The 16,078-nt window shown below is 41.7% G+C and overlaps 1 protein-coding gene and 1 long non-coding RNA gene across 4 annotated transcripts in view; one reads left to right on the top strand and one right to left on the bottom strand.

Moving 5' to 3' along the window:
* The window catches only part of MORC3 (MORC family CW-type zinc finger 3), a 28,846-nt gene extending 15,410 nt beyond the window's left edge, over nt 1–13,436 (bottom strand). For 2 of the 3 annotated variants that reach the window (XM_090122336.1, XM_090122341.1), the window contains exons 1-6: nt 13,271–13,436; nt 9,022–9,094; nt 4,769–4,901; nt 3,434–3,646; nt 2,982–3,131; nt 865–1,012 (exon numbers count right to left, since the gene is read on the bottom strand). In XM_090122336.1, coding sequence (XP_089978462.1) covers nt 865–1,012; nt 2,982–3,131; nt 3,434–3,646; nt 4,769–4,901; nt 9,022–9,094; nt 13,271–13,309 — 756 coding nt within the window. In that variant the 5' untranslated portion in view covers nt 13,310–13,436. The remainder of the gene's footprint in view (nt 1–864; nt 1,013–2,981; nt 3,132–3,433; nt 3,647–4,768; nt 4,902–9,021; nt 9,095–13,270) is intronic. The other variant, XM_090122349.1, reaches the window with a different exon arrangement.
* Nucleotides 13,437–13,457: 21 nt separating this feature from the next.
* On the top strand, nt 13,458–15,161 carry LOC149919938 (uncharacterized). Its single transcript, XR_016459213.1, has 2 exons — nt 13,458–13,517; nt 15,046–15,161. It is a non-coding gene; the product is annotated as an uncharacterized LOC149919938 (long non-coding RNA).
* Nucleotides 15,162–16,078: the final 917 nt, after the last annotated feature.

The raw sequence follows: 16,078 nt of genomic DNA, 5'->3' as shown, positions 1-16,078 counted from the left end.
CACAAAACACAGGAAACTCAAATGCACATACATAATACAAATCACATTAAAAGCAACTGAAAGAGAACTTTTGTGAATATGGCAAGTTAATCAGCTGTCTGAAAATGCAGTTTTACTATTAAGAGCTTTCAATCGTGTTTAGATATACAAGCCTATATTCTATTCCCTATTTAGAACTCAAAAATTATGTCACAGTCTTTAAAAAAATAAAAAGCAGCTGTTAACTTTATTCCAAATGACTTACAAACTATATAATCTTGTAAGTGTGTCAACTCATGTATTTTTAACCTGCGTTTCATTTGCCATATTTGAAGCAGATTTATGACTTCAGTGAGCTTTAGACTAATTGAATGTTGTACTTGAGCTGGAACAGTACTTACAGTACTATTCAGAAGCATTCAGAACACCTAGTAATTCCAGGTTCACTTTCTTGTAAGAAACATATTCAGAGACTATGGGTCAGTAGTGTAAACAATGGCTGCAATACTTAGCCTGCAGTCAGGGCTTTTCTATATGTACGTCTTGAAACAGCTGTTTTCTAGATCCTTGATCTCTTTTGGAACCTAAAAAGGACACTGCCAGCTGAAAACTAGCTAAACCGTATCTGCAGGACTATGTAGAAAAACAAATTTTCTTCTGCTTTTTTGTGTTGTTTTTCTTTTAGATGTTATAGAAGTCCACAAACACATTCTATGTTTTCCAAATACTTTTGGCTCATTGCCCTAATGTTTAAATTCTGACTTTGTCTTTTTTTCAATCAATACCCCTATAGTACAATATATTATACTAAAACAAAAGCATACATCATCTTGTTTTCACAGAACAAGTAAATAAATGAAAAAAAGAGAAGAAAAGTATACATACTCTTAGCGAGTAGTCACTTTCTGGAACTATCTGGTCCAGTCTCTCTTGTTTTTTATATCCTCTTTTCCCTGTTTCATCTAAGTCTTCTGGAATCCTGATGTCATATTTATCCTTGTCAAAGTCAAATTCTGTTTTATCATTTTTATCTCTAGGAAATAAGAAAAAAAATGTAATTATGAGAGAAAAAAAAGATTGAGGTGAACCTGATATCTCGTAACTAAATACCTGTCATTTCTGCCTAATTAATGTGTTTGCTCATGTATTTATAGTTCTGCTTATAACTTCCAAATGTACTGCTTATCTATGATAAATATCCTTTCTGATCACATGACTTCTATAATAAGAGCAACATCCTTGAAATAGGAACACAAATCCAAAACAGCAGTCAGTAGAGACTAGATGAAAATTAAGTGTCCTTAGAAAACCTGTGCCCAAACATGGACAAAGTGAGTAGGGAGACACCTTCCCAAACAACCACTGAAGATTCCCACAGAAGTGCAGAAGACTCAATTATGTTTGCATAGCCTTGTACTAGTATAATCTTGTGAATACGTAGTAGGTTGGTGTGACTTATTAGATAGTGTATATTAAAAATTTTCAACTATAAACAGAAGATGTGAAGACTGGAGTTGCATGATTTGTGGAGATGACCCATCTTGTACCATGTGCAGAGAGAAATGTCTGCCCTCTCAACGCTTGTTTTTTTTTCAAAAAGTGTCCCAGGTTTTAAAAATGGACAACAGACCCAGAGGATATCACAAAGATACAAGAGAAAAGACACAAAAGAAACAGAATTCCTCTGAGTCATAATGGCTTTACTTCCAGACTTGCTAGAAATCAAAAACATTCACTAGCTTCTTTTAGAAACCCAAGGAATATAAGAGAAATGTTAGCAAAGAAAACTTGCATAAATTCTAACTTTATTCTAATTGCAGTTCACTAATAAAAGAACTCAGTACCACTGAGAACACAGATGGGCCAAGATGCATGCATTCCTTCTAAACACAAAATTCTTCAACAATGCAAATTGCCTAAGCTTCCTACTGCTGTAAGAATGACAAACTACAAACTCCCTAACTCAGTAATTTTTCATCACAATTTCTTACTGAAGTGCTCACCAGAGGGTTTCTTTTATTTAATTGCACCGGCAGTAGTTTTGCTCAACATTCAGATATAGATTTTGTTACCTCCAGCATTCTTGCATAAAAATCTACTAAGCTAAAAGTGATGCAATTTCCTAAAATATATTAGAAAGTAATGAAATAGGAAAAGAATAAAGAAAGCTTTTCATCAGCTTTGATTGGAGAGACTGAGATTTTGTTTTGTTCTGTAACATTTAATGCATTGTATCCTAGAATGAGTTTTCTCCCCACCCCTTTTTTTCTGATAGGCAAGAATAAACTATTTTCCTGCCAAATTTACTGGCCCATAAAACCACCTGAAATTGCTTCTTATGGATACGTTGCTATTTCAGGTATTCAAAACTGCAGTAAACAAAACACTAAGGAGCATAACACAAGGTAACACGTTCCCAAACAATCAGCTCCATCACTGTTAAAGGCAAGCTAGAACTATTCCAGATGGACCATCATATGTGTTCCCTGCAAGTAAGGGAGCAGCAACCATGCAAGAGGAGGAAAGGGAAAGGAGATGAGAAACGATGACACTCAGCTGCCACTGCTACAACAGCTGTTTAAAGAAAGAAAACAGCAACTCCAAGCTACCAAAGTCTGAAAATCCATTCTTCTGTGAATAATCCCACATATATATGTAGATAAAGGTAATGAACTGCATCTATTTACTTGGACTTCTGTTTTTACTATGATAAACATTTAAGAAGTTTAGAAAGGTTCAAGTCTTTCCCAATTGGTTTGAGATATCAGACTTCTAATTAATCTATTTCAATTTTTCTTCTGGAATAGTAACAATATTTCATCAAAATGAAATACAGAATCCTTTACATTCTCCTTTGGCCAAATGAATTTGAGTCTAATTTCACCAACTGCAGCTAACTCCCCATCCAGTCTTCTACAGTTACTCTGCAAAAAAACACTTACATACACTGAAGAGATAATGCAAATGAAAGAAAATATATGAGCAACTGGGCCTCATCTTACCTTCTGAGATTCCAAATTATTATTCTTGTTCCTTTTTTCCCCATTATAGCATCTAGCTCGGCTACTAATTTCTCCTCGGTAGAAAATAAAGAATGTGTTAAGATGGCCTTCAAACTGTTTTTGGATTCTGCCGGATCACTTATCTGTCGTAAGCAAAATGTTAAGGAAAGTAACCTTAAATGTAAAAATAAAATAAAATAAAATAAAAAATCAGAAGATTAGTAAACTTCTGCAATAGGATCCTGCACCCCTCAGAGGCTCTCATTCCACATCTCAAACACAGAGCTCCAAAAAATGTAAAAGTTTTTAAACACATTATAGCTTAAATAACCTTCTGCCCATCTTAGGATGCATCTGTAAAACACCACAAGGAGATTTCCTTTAATGATGTTACCAACCAAGTTTGACACACATACACAACTTTTTGTCAGGAAATTGTCAAAAGGATATGTTGGTTGTTGAATGTCACTATAGGAACCATGACATGTTCTGCTTTTGTGACTTCAAGGTAAGTCTGAGATAAGAGACCAACACTCATGGTTTCTCCGTTCTTGGTGAAGACTATTGCATCTTTTCCCAGGCGCATGGACCCTGATTTAAACCCATTTCCATACAGTCCCACTGGAACACGGCCATTCATCACAGATTTCTCACTGAAGCCAAAGCTGATATGAAAAAAATAGACATTGGAAGAGTGTAAAAAGCCCCCCAGACAACTGAAAACCCAAAAGATGCATGCAAGGTGCATCAAATTTGACTTAACCACATTGTCTCTCTCTTGTTCTAGAGATCAGGGACTACCATGCAATTAAACAGTTGACAGCAACACAAACTCTGAGTATCAACCTATATAATATTCCTAAAAATCACAACACAAGAATTTAGAGAAAGTTAGATTCATCTTTTAATTATCTAAAAGACACCATCTGTCTGAAATCATACAAATGTACATTCCCATATGTTTCTAGTATTTATCCACTGGCTTTGCAATGAATACTGGAAAAAGCCCCTTAGGTTATTTTCCTCTTTAGTCACCTTCCCCCTGTTTGCTTAAACATATGCAATCACATATTTTCTACAGGTAACGAAGACAAATGGGTAACTGTATATGGAGCATGGAATTTAACAAACAAGCTATTAATTATGGTATATTGCAGAAAAAGAAAAGTCATTTGAATTCAAGGTTCCTCAAATTTATATACAGAGATTTATCTGGAAGCAGATGAATATCTTTCACAATAGAAAAGAACCTGAACAACAATCTGTTTGCTAACTGCAGGAAAAACTGCAGAAAGAACAGTTCAAATACTATAGGATATTAGAAGGTAAAATGATAACAGCATCAATTTAATTCCCCTTAACATTTCCATAGTTTCCACATTTTCAACACTCCAAAGTATTGGATTTAACTGAACATCCCTTGTCTCTCATTTGCTAACTTAGTCTAAAGCATGCTCAAATGGGGAAAATATTCTCCTTACTTCCCCTGAAGGGCACTACAGAGAGTTTATACTGCACATGCCCTGCACAGAAAGTTAAATGGGAATGCTGATGGAAAGGATGAAAGGAAACTAGCAGATAAAATAAACAGCCAAAGCTATATGAAAGCTGTACTAGCATCTCTGTTCTAGAGCCTCACTTGGGTAATCACTCACCCTCAAAAGCACTAAATAGAAAAATGAGCACAGTAGATTACATGTGAGAGAAAGGAGTTAAGTTTAACAGCAACAAAAATAGAAATTGGAATTGTGGCAAGAAAAAAAAAATACACAAAAGAGGTTATCCACCTTAGCATTTTGTGCAGCTTCTCTGAGTTCATACCATTTCCATTATCAGTGAACGTCAAGCATATATTGTTGTTTATCACTGTTTTGTCTATCCATATCTGTTTAGCACTCACATCAGGATCATAAGCGTTATCTGAAGTGGGAGAAAAGTAAACAAGAACAGGATACTAAGAAAAGGAATCACAGAAAAGTAAACACTTAAAACATGCTTGCACTAAAAGTGCTTAATTCCAGTGAAGATGCCAAAAAGCAACTCTCAAAGTTATTTAAACGCTTACGTGACACGTAACACAGCCTTATCTGGCAGTCAGACACACGCAATCTATCCACCAAACATTAGTCTTGCAATGCTTTAGCTACATGGAATTGCTGTCCCTAACTTTATTACGGTGCTGTGCTTCATCAAAGAGATGTTTGTGCAGTATGGCATTGTGGGCTCTCAATTTTGCACTTGTGGTAATCCAATGACCCTGAAGAGGCACCCTGTGAACTAAGGGAGCTCTACAATTGCAGCGGTTTTTCATCTCTGCAGTCAGGTATGTGATCACAGAATCATAGAATAACAAGGTTAGAAAGGAGCTACAAGATCATCTGGTCCAACTGTCCTCCCATTACCGTTGCTACCACAAGCACTAAACCGTATCTCACAGCTCCTCATCCAGACACCTCTTGAATGCTGCCAGGGACAGCAACTCCACCACCACCCTGGGCAGCCACTCCAGTGCCTGACCACTTTCTGAGAGAAGTTGTTCTTCCTTATATCTAATCTAAACCTCCTCTAATACAACTTGTGGCCATTTCCTCGGGTCCTGTTTGTTGCCTGGGAGAAGAGGACAAACCCCTCCTCATCTCAGCCTCCCTTCAGGAAGCTGCAGGAATTACGTGCTCACTCAGATTCCTCAGGAAAGTCATGGAAAGTTGCACAGAAACAAAAAAGCTTTTTTTATTAGAAGTTTTTAATAAAGGAAATGTTGTGCTAAAAATGAAGCCTCCTACAATACTATCCTCTTTATAACTATAGTTATAGACAACAGTAGATCAAAACATTACAATGAAGAAGCTCCATCAAAAGCCAGCAAATCTTGCCTGAAAACAAGAAACAATTTCTAGCCACTACAAATGACAGCAACGTATAGCCAAAAACTTTGCTTGAGATGAGCAGCTGAAACAGAGAACAGAAAACAAAAACCAGACAAGTTTCTACTTTTGCTTTCAGCATCCCAGGCAGCTGCTGCAAAATTCACTTCCAACCACCGAAACACTTCTGACTGGCTGGTGGTGAGGTTACTGTCCACACTCCAGATGATGGCACATATATATGGCTACAAAAATATCTTACATACTGTGGGCGCTCTAAATGAGAAATCAGACATTAAAAAAAAAAAAGCAAAAGCCTGAAGTGCTGGAAGTCTAAGTGAAAAATATTATTGCTGCTCCACTTCATTACCAGCAGAGCCGACAGCCACATACATCTTGCTACTGCAAGTTCAGATCTAAGAAGGCATAACTTCCACAGAAGTATAAACTGCTTTATCTTAAACTCCCTATTTGCAGGATTTGAAAGAGCTGTGACAGAACTTGTGTCCCTGCCTCACTATCTGTTTTACAGGTTTAACTGAAAGGCAGAAATACACAGCTCAGGCCAAAACAGCAGCCATAAAAAGCGATCAGAGCTTGCAGCTTGCTGTCTGTGAGCATACACTACACATTGCACCCACAGTAAAAAGGTTCATAAAAATAGTTCAGCATCAATCATAGAGGACATTTCAAGTACAATTAGACTGAAAATATTTTAAGTCCATACTCTGTGCAAGTTTCTTAATTTCCTAGCTCATCAGCTCTCTCCAGATGCCCCATTTAACCTCTCTCCTGGAAGTAGCATCAATAGTTTGCTTACATTTAAACTGACTGAGGTCTAGCAGAAATCAGCAACATAATTACCAGAACACTGACACGAGGGACTAGAGTATAAAAAGCAAATTTTAACATATAGATCATTATCATTTTAATGAGCAAACAGAAGAAAACTCAGGCCTCTATAACATAGCCCAATTAATATTGCTTGGTATTTGGCATACGATACAGCCACGCACATAACATGTGAAAGACAGTTCACAAAACCAAGATGACTTGCTGCTGTGCCTTTGGATGCGTGCAAGCACATCAGAGAGCTGCAGATGTGTTGGTGCACGGTATGTGCATGTCCCCTCCCTGGGGACAACCACTGGAGGACTCATTCTGCTTGGGCAATGTGCTGAGCACAACAGGGGGGTTGGCGTTTCTCACCCTCTGCCTGGCTGCCCCAGGCTCCCCCAGCTTTCCTTATGGCACGCAAGGATGCACTGTACCCCCTCTGTGGGGAGCTTCCAACCAGGAGGTGGTTGGAGATAGGATGTGCCCATCCTGCTCTTTTCCTCCCTTCTCCCTTTCAGTTCATCTCCATCTGTTCATCAGGTTGGATATTAGTAGGAACAATTTCTTCTCCAAAGGAAGGGCACAGCTGCCTAGGGAGTAGTTAAGTCATCATCCCTGGAGGTGTTCCAGAGCTGTGGGGATATGGCACTGAGGGGTGTGGGCAGTAGGCACAGTGGGTGTGGCTTAGGGTTGGACTTGGTGATCTGAGAGGTCATTTCCAACCTGAATGATTTGGCCCTGCATGTGGCAGGGGAGTTGAAGATTCATGATCCTTGAAGTCCCTTCCAAACCCTGGCCATTCTGTGATTCTGTGAATGATTCTGTGATTCTACGGTGCCTTCCCAGTTGTAAGCCATCCTTCTTTTCTCTGCACGGAAAAAGCGAAGGGGGAGGGAAGAGGAAAAGCAATCCGAGTTGACAGTTTTTTCCAATAACCTTCCCTAAAATCTCACCAGGTTACATTATACTCTAATAGACTTTAAGCCAATCTGCCTAATGCCATTGCAAAGGTCAATTAAATTCACCCTAAAAAATTTACTCTTGGTTCACTATACATTAGGAAAACGAATTAGAAGCACAAGCTTCCTGAGAGGTTTCTGATATTTTCCTAATGAACATGCCTTCTAATGGAAGAAAAGGAAAGAAAAGTGCTGCCAAAAGAGCCCTTTGAACAAAAGGGTTTGCTGGGCCCAGTGGGGAGCATGGAGCTGAGCTCTTGGAGACATGGTGAGTGGGCACAATGGGGATGGGGTGGGGTTGGACTGGATGATCTCAGAGGTCTTTTCCAACCTGAACGATTCTGTGATTCTGCGAATCTTTGTTAAAGAGAAGCATATGACAAAACAGAGGCCAAAGGAAGGAAGAAGACATGCTTCCATGCCTTACGCTGCACATGTTTATTAATTCCAGCCAGGTATGGCATGACAAGATAAGACAGCTGAAATGACTTAGCTTTTCAGCTATGACTCATCACTAAAACATCTAGTCCTTCCCATAGTCATACGGTTATGATTTCCGTCTTTGTGGCAATTCTGGCCTTATCAAGCAGAAAATTTCTTATTTTGTTAGGTTACTTCTCTTCTGAATTAACAACTGACAAAACCAGTGCAGAGGAAGCAAAGGAATGTGTGGCCAGAAGAGCTGCTCCCTTTGGCAGTAGACAACTGCTAGATTAACAGATCTTTCCATACCCCACCTTTACTGTAAGGAAACAGAGAAAGTACACTAACCATTCCCCAGCTAAAGAAACAAGGAAGAATATTTACTTACCAGTTATTCAAAATAAAAGACAAAATGACAAACAGGCTCTAATAAGTCAAACCTATACTCAAATCCTAACAAACAGCAGATGATAAAAGCAATAACAGAACTCCTGGAACGCTGATGAATGGACTGTTAAAAGGATCTACTCGACCATAACCCAAAACAAAATAAGGATGTTTGAGGGGTATTGTGTCAATGTCAAGAAATTACTGTGAGATGTTTTGGAAGAAGCACTGAAGTGAAGAAAAAGGAAAGGTCCAACGGGTGGAAAAAGCATAGGAAAACACGGGTGGAGGAATAAGGAGAATAACAAAAGCTGATTGTGTGCAAGCTGGTCAGTATGCTTTCATGGATGGACCCTTTGTCACTCAGTTAGAAACAGAGATTAATAAGAATGTATAACAATTTCCTACATGAGCGTGCTTTCTCACCTTAATTTGTGCCTGTATGTATTTGTCCTAACAAAATTCAAACCTGGTTGACCATATCAAGCAGGAACAGAATAAGATCTTATTTGATGGAACAAAAAATTACAACTGGAAATAAAGTTTCATAAGTATTAGTGATCCACATACCTATAAGCTCAGCAACTGCACTGAAGGGCCAGGTGTGACTGGTAGAGTTGGTATGCAAGAACTTTGGGCAAAGCTGAAATAAAACAGAAACAATAGCATCAGTTTGTGATCTAAGATGAAGTTACAAAAAACCATCAATGCTTCCATCCAAAAGTAACAACCTTAACACAAGCTCTCAAATATTAAAAATGTAAATTTTAAACCATGAGTATTAATCTGGAAAAGAAACACCTAATACACCCAGTGACTTACTGTCTAATGTCACTACTTCCTTTTGCCCATATTGATCAAAATTGCCTGTTACTGGGACCTGTCAGATTCTTTCAAACGGTAGTTGGTACTGCTGGCAATTAAGGCTCATATATTTCAGCCTCGTTTATGATCAGATGTAACCACAAGAATGCAGGCACTACTAGGACTAGATGGCAACGTGCACAATAAAATATGTATTTATATGACACATTTTATAGATGTCAGTGATAAAAGTATCTCAAGTCATTTATGAAAGCCTAGGTTTGTATACACTCACTTAGATAAAAAGAACAGGAAAAGCAGAACTAGGAATCAATAACTTACGGATTTGTCAGTGCAATGTTTGGGGAAGTTTAACTGTTGATCTTGATATAGCTGTATTTGCAGAGAATATATGTAATTATACTTTTACAAGCTCTTGGGCACAGACAGTGCACATATATGCTTATGTCTTATTGGTGTAGTTACACTGATGGCATAAAAAGCATCTAGGAATATCCAACGCTGGAAATAGCTCTTGTGAAGTACAGGTGCATGAGAAAACATAATCCATATTATAGATAAAATAAGGAAAATATTTTAGGATAGCATGTATGTATCCACACAATCAATTTTATACAACTGTTACAGTGACAATCACTTTCACATAATTAGTAAGGACTAAATAAGAGAAAGCAACCACTTTGGGTCCCCAAGATCATTTATCAGAGAAAATAATTACGCTACAAACAAGTTCCAGAGCCAGATGCCACAGTGGGAGCAAAGTTGCAGCCCTTGTTCAGATCAACATCGACTGCCAAGAAATCTCACCTTGATTCAAAGGTCAAAGAGAGCATCAGACATACTTCTGGACTGCAGCTTAACCCTGGTATTTCTCCACCAAGTTAAACTGCAAGTACAGACGGACACTACACTCCTTGCTGCCATGTGTTTTATAAACTATGGTGAATTAAATCAGCCCAAGTCACTGTGCTTTTTAAAAAAATTCCTAACAGATGCTTACAAATAATTTAGGATTTAAGACATCAAGCCCAATTACTGGAAACAGCATGTACACCACAGCTCTTGGTTAAATGGAGCTTTCAATTTCTTCAGTCTACTATATGACAGCTCAGCAGATCTTAAGACCTGAAAAAAAGGACCCCATGTAGTTTTGAAAGGCATGAATCCAAAGTTGTGAGCCTCCCCTGGTCAGACATCGCTGAGGAAAGAAAGAACTTCAGCATCTCTGAGACTGACATAATCAGAGCTGAGTATCCTCTTTTCTGTGAGGCAAAGAGTGCATCAGTATGGTAAGAAAATCTCCTCATGCAGTGCCTGGATAATGCGATGCCTCTCCATTCCTCATGTCACTGCTGCATACCAGTGACTAACTTTGAAAAGAAACACCTTCTATAAACAAACATAAAAATTCCACCAGTCTCTCCTGGATTGCTGTTTCAGATGGTAAGGTTGTGAAAAAGGCTGAGAGGTGGTACCCAACTGCAGGAACGTGAACAGTTATACAAAACTAGAAGATACGAGTTAGAACATGAGATCTTAAAGAAATTGGTTCTTGGCTCTAAAGCTCCCTCAGCTAAAGGTGAGTGTCCTGTAGGGCAGTTCACAGGAAGAGCTACAGAATCACAGAATGGCCAGGGTTGGAAGGGACCTCAAGGATCATGAATCTCCAACTCCCCCCCCACTACAGGCAGGGTCACCAACCTCCCCATTTAATACTAGACCAGGCTGCCCAGGGCCCCATCCAACCTGGCCTTGAACACCTCCAGGAATGGGGCATCCACAACCTCTCTGGGCAGCCTGTGCCAGCACCTCACCACTCTCTCTATAAAGAACTTCCCCCTGACATTTAACCTAAATCTTCCCTCCTTCAACTTAAAACCATTTCCCCTTGTCCTGCTTTCAAAGAGTTGCAGCAGAGAGCATCATTTACGAATGGAAGGCTGTGAAACAAGGATACACAAGAAAATCAGACTAAGATGATGGAGAAGAGTGGTCGAAGGGCATTCCCTAGCTTGCTTCATAGGATATCCAGCTGCCAACACAACTGAGGTGAAACTCGGTGGGAAATATTTTAGCCTATTTAGCTTTATGAGTTATGCAGTACTAAGGATACAGTATGAGTGTTAATCCCCAGGTGAATGCTCACTTTTGGCTATGTCAGTATGGCTGTGGTTGAGATGATCCAGCTGCTTTGTACACCGACCAAAAATATTTGGTCAGTGAGTGAGTTTTGGTTAGCTATTTCATTTGGCATCCTTAAACCAAGTGCAGCAAATCCCCTTCTGAAAATCCAAGTAAACTTCAAACTGTATCTACAGTTCATGTGACAGAAAGACTCACTGTACCAGGCAGAGCATCTCCTACAATTATGAGCAGTAAATATTTAACAAAACAGCAGCTTTGGGAATTTTAGCTTTCCAAGAAAAACTGAACTATTCCATCTCTCACGGATCATCTCATGCACAAATCATAACTACTGAGGAAGCAGCCTTGTCTATCAGAGCTATTTTGCAGCTTTTGGCTGAAGAACACCACTATCATTCTCCCCCTCCTGCTTTTCTTCCATCTGGCTGCTCATCCCCTTTCCGCTACATCTCCCTTCCTACTCCTTTTCAGTTATGCTGATACACTTACACGACCACAGCAACAAACTGCATCAGGGATCTGATGCAAATTACAACTCATTTTTTAAATCGTATTTTTAACCTGGATCACTTTCACAATATGTCTCATGGTGCCACTGAACAAACATTTTACCAGAGCAACAGCAAGAGATAAATGCCAGAATGAGAATGAATTGCCAGGCTTGCTTACACCAAGTGTGTGGTTCCTGCGTGCCTCTGAAACCAATGCACATATTCTGGTAAAACCCAACTTATTTCCAAATAACAGTGGCTGACAGAAGAGACCAAGTGCCAGTTCTGCATTGTGCTTTGCTGGGAAACACTGTCCGAAGGTAATAGAAAGGTGTTATCTGTTAAAACAGATGTTGATGCGGGCACGCTTTTCCCCTGAGTTAAACTACTAATGAATTCGAAAGCAAAGGAAGATTCCATTTTTTTTTTCTTTTTTTTGAAGCATTACATTATCTAAAAAGCCAGGCGAGTTCTTCCCTAATAAAATCAGGCACTTAGAGCAATTACAGTGCTGAAATGAAAGTGCAATTCCCAAACTTCAAACAGGTGACACTTACACGTAACCTCTGCAATCACGCAAATTAATTCAAGGTAATTTAAGCAGCGCTAAGAGCACACTGATGCATCATATATCACAAAATATCCCGAGTTGGAAGGGACCCATAAAGATGACCCAGTCCAACACGTGACGTACACTTTACATTCTAACACCTGAGCAGTTATTTTCCTGTAAGGATCCAGCTTTCCCCAACCACTTAATTCCAGATTTCAAAGCAAGGCCCCAAGCCACGTGTTTGCGCTGCTAGCGTTACTTAGAAGCGTACAACCACACACAAGAGAAAGCCCCTCGAAAATAGCCAGTTTCAGCCACAGCGTATTGAGAAACTGAAAGAACAGCGGCAACCCCGCTTACTGAGAGTAAATAAAGAAGCGACCGGCTGCAGTAGAAGGACGGCAGCGAGCAACGCGAGGCCGAGCAGCGCAGCACAGTTGCGGGTCTGGCGGCGCCCACCCCACCGGCCTCAGCTGTGGCCCAGCCACCTCCCGCCAGGAGCGGCTGCAAGCCCGACTGGAGCTGCCTATTTTGGCGGAGCTCCCCGCAAGGGCTCGCCCGCCCAGCCCCCGGGCACACCGAGCCGCCCCGCAGCCTCCCGCTTCGGCTGAGGAACGGCGGCCGCCGTCCAATCGCCCGCTTCCTCCTCCCACAGGCGTTCAGCAGGAGCTTCCCTCAGCCTCCTCGGCCCCGCGCAGCCACCCCAGCTCGCCCCTCCTCCTCCTTCTCCTCCTCCCTCGGTAAGGGCCACCCGTCCTCTCAGAGACCCCTCCACCGCTCCCGGGCCCCGCGCTGAGGCGCTCACCGCGCTGAGTCGAATGCCACCCTGAGTTTTCGCCGCCATCTTTTGTGCCGCAGCGACAGCCGGGGCGGGAAGGAGCAGGGAATGGGGGCGTCGGGGAGCGCCCAGAGCGCGCACATCCGCCTCGCCCCCCTCACGGCCCGCTTCCGCCGCCAGCCTCAACCTCTTCCGGGAGGGGGCGGGGCTTAGCGGCTAGGCCACGCCCCCCTCCGCGCGCACGTCCAACGGCGGGCAGAGCGGGTGGGACGAGGTGGCGTGCCGCGGGGGGGCGGGTTTGTTGTGTTTTGCCTTCCCTCTCTTTTTTAGGTAAAAATGCGCGGGCTCTACGGCCACGCCTGGGGGCGGGGCTCGAGCGAGCGCTTGTCCCGGGCGGCCCCGCGGATCGGTAGGCGGAGGGTTAGTTGGATGGATAGTCGTAGCCACGGGGTTGTGGTGAACGGCTCTGCGTGCAGATGGGGTCGGTCACAGGTCGTGTCCCGTAGGGGTCCGTCTTGGGGCAGTGCCCCTCAGCATCTTTATCGGCGAGCTGAGTGGTGCAGTTCGTGCAGTGGAACAGACGTCGTCCAGAGGGCAGGCTTGAAAAGTGGCCCCATGGGAATAGAATGAGGCTCAACCAGGCCAAGCGCAAGGTGTTGCACTCGGGGCACTCCCAGTTATGAGCACAGGCTGGGAGGAGAACTCACTGAGAGCAGCCATGGGGAGAAAGACTCGGGTGTCCTGATGGATGAAAAGCTAGACACGAGTCAGCAGCGTGCGCACGCAGCCCAGAGACACGACAGTATCTTGTAGGCATCGCAGGAGGAGTGGGCAGCAGGAACTCTGCTCTGCCCTCATGTGGCCCCATCTGGAGTACTACGTCCAGGCCTGGAGCCCCAGCACAAGAAAAACGTGGAACTGTGCGAGCAGGTCCAGAGGAGGGCAGGAAGATGCTCAGAGGGCTGGAGCACCTCTCCTGGGAAGACAGGATGAGGGAACTGGGCTCGTTCAGTTTGGAGAAGGCTCAAAGGAGACCTCATTACAGCCTTTTTTTAAGTACTTAAAAGAAGCTTATAAGCAGGAGGGAAACAAACTTTTTCATGGTCTGATAGTTGAGAGGTCAAGGGAGAATGGTTTAAAACTACAAGAGAGGAGATTTAGATAGCAGAGGGAAAATTTTTACTGTAGAGGGCAGTGAGGCGCTAGCCCAGCTGCCTAGAGAAGCTGTGGTGCCCCATCCCTGGCTGAACTCAAGGCCAGGTTGGATGGGGCCCGGGGCAGCCTGAGCTGGTGGGGGGCAGCCCTGCCCAAGGCAAGGGTTGGGGTGAATGGGCTTTGAGCTCCCTTCCAACCCAAACCATTCTGTCATTCTATGAAATGGAAGCAAAGAGATCTGTTTCTGGCCCTTTCATTTTCAGTTTCATTTCATTTTCAGTGTCGGTTTGTCCATGAATGAGGAAGGAAATCCACACACTGCAGAAGTAAAGGGCTCACAAAGCATTACCTTTATCAATCTTCCCAACTAAGAAATGCATGACAGCATGACTTGGGGAGCCTTTGATTAATAGAGGAGTGAATTGTTTATAAGAAGATGTACTGTCATCTCAAGCTTTCTTACCTGTCTGTGCAGATCCTCCTTACATGAAGTAATCCAGATGTTATTGTTCTCTTTTGCTATTTACTCCTGCTTATCTGACAGTTCAGAGCTATATAACCAAAAGCTCCAGAAATGCACGACTGCGCTACATGGGCAGAGTTCCTAACAGCAGGCACTGACATTGCTTTTCTGTTTTCTCTTACAGCTGAAGCAGCGTATTTCTTCTGTTGTTATCCAAGAAAGTTGTAATTTAAAGTTGTAATTCTGAGTATTTGGTAACATCGTTTGTAGGAATAAAAAAAAAAAAAAAAAAAAAAAGAATCACGTCAAAGATTTGCAATTGTTTGCTCAGGTGCAAACCCCAGAATGCAAGGTAAGAACTTAAAGTTTAATCAAAGGGCTTTGACTCTTTTTGCTAACTGCAGCTGCTATTTCAGATAGACTTGCACAATAAAGATTGCACAATTCCCTTTTCCAGTGGATTTCTTATGTGTTTTTCAAAGACAGCACTGAGGTCAAATTCCAGTGCCATTATTAATGAGTTAGCAGTTTTCCCCATATAAATCACACCACTAAGAAAAGAGACTGCATGAGTAACTAGAGTCTCCCTCACTGAAGACTTATTACTGTGTTCTACCAAGTTGCATACAGTAACATCTACAGCAAGGTGCATATTTCATAAAAGTCATATTTCACATCCTGTTTACTCACAGAACAAAATTTGTCAGCTGTTTCATTAAAGTTACTGTGTTTTAGCTATCTGCAGGTATTTTGAGCACAGTTACTTACCTTGAGTCCAAACTATTTTCTTTGTGAAAGACCTGAGACAGTTGTGGTGTTTGATTATTTTTATACATGTATTTATAGCTGGCAAGCTCCCTGTTGTCTATTATAACTACACTACGCATTCCTCTCCATCTCCTTTCTTTGTCCTTCCAATTTTTCATCCTGTCATCTCAATTTTGTCCTACTAGAAAGGAGCTCTTATTTTGGTGGAGGTCAACAGAAGGAAGCAACCCAACAACTAAGATACAGGTATTATAAAAGTTCGAACTAAAAGCCTGAGGTACAGGCTTTTCTGTTCATGGTGATCAAAACCTTACAAGCCTCTGCTCAAGAAATTATGGAAAACATACGTCAGCCTCTACCTGGAAGTACCATCAGTTTTGATCAACCCTTTCTTTCCATCTGCCTCCTCCCACCATCCCTTTGCTCTGTTTGCAGTGATGAAATCAGAA

Source organism: Phasianus colchicus, chromosome 1 (assembly GCF_987193195.1).
Source record: "Phasianus colchicus chromosome 1, bPhaCol1.hap1.1, whole genome shotgun sequence".
NCBI classification, from domain to species: domain Eukaryota; kingdom Metazoa; phylum Chordata; class Aves; order Galliformes; family Phasianidae; genus Phasianus; species Phasianus colchicus.
Note: the sequence above shows the minus strand (reverse complement) of the source record. Positions and strands in the feature narration are given on the sequence as shown.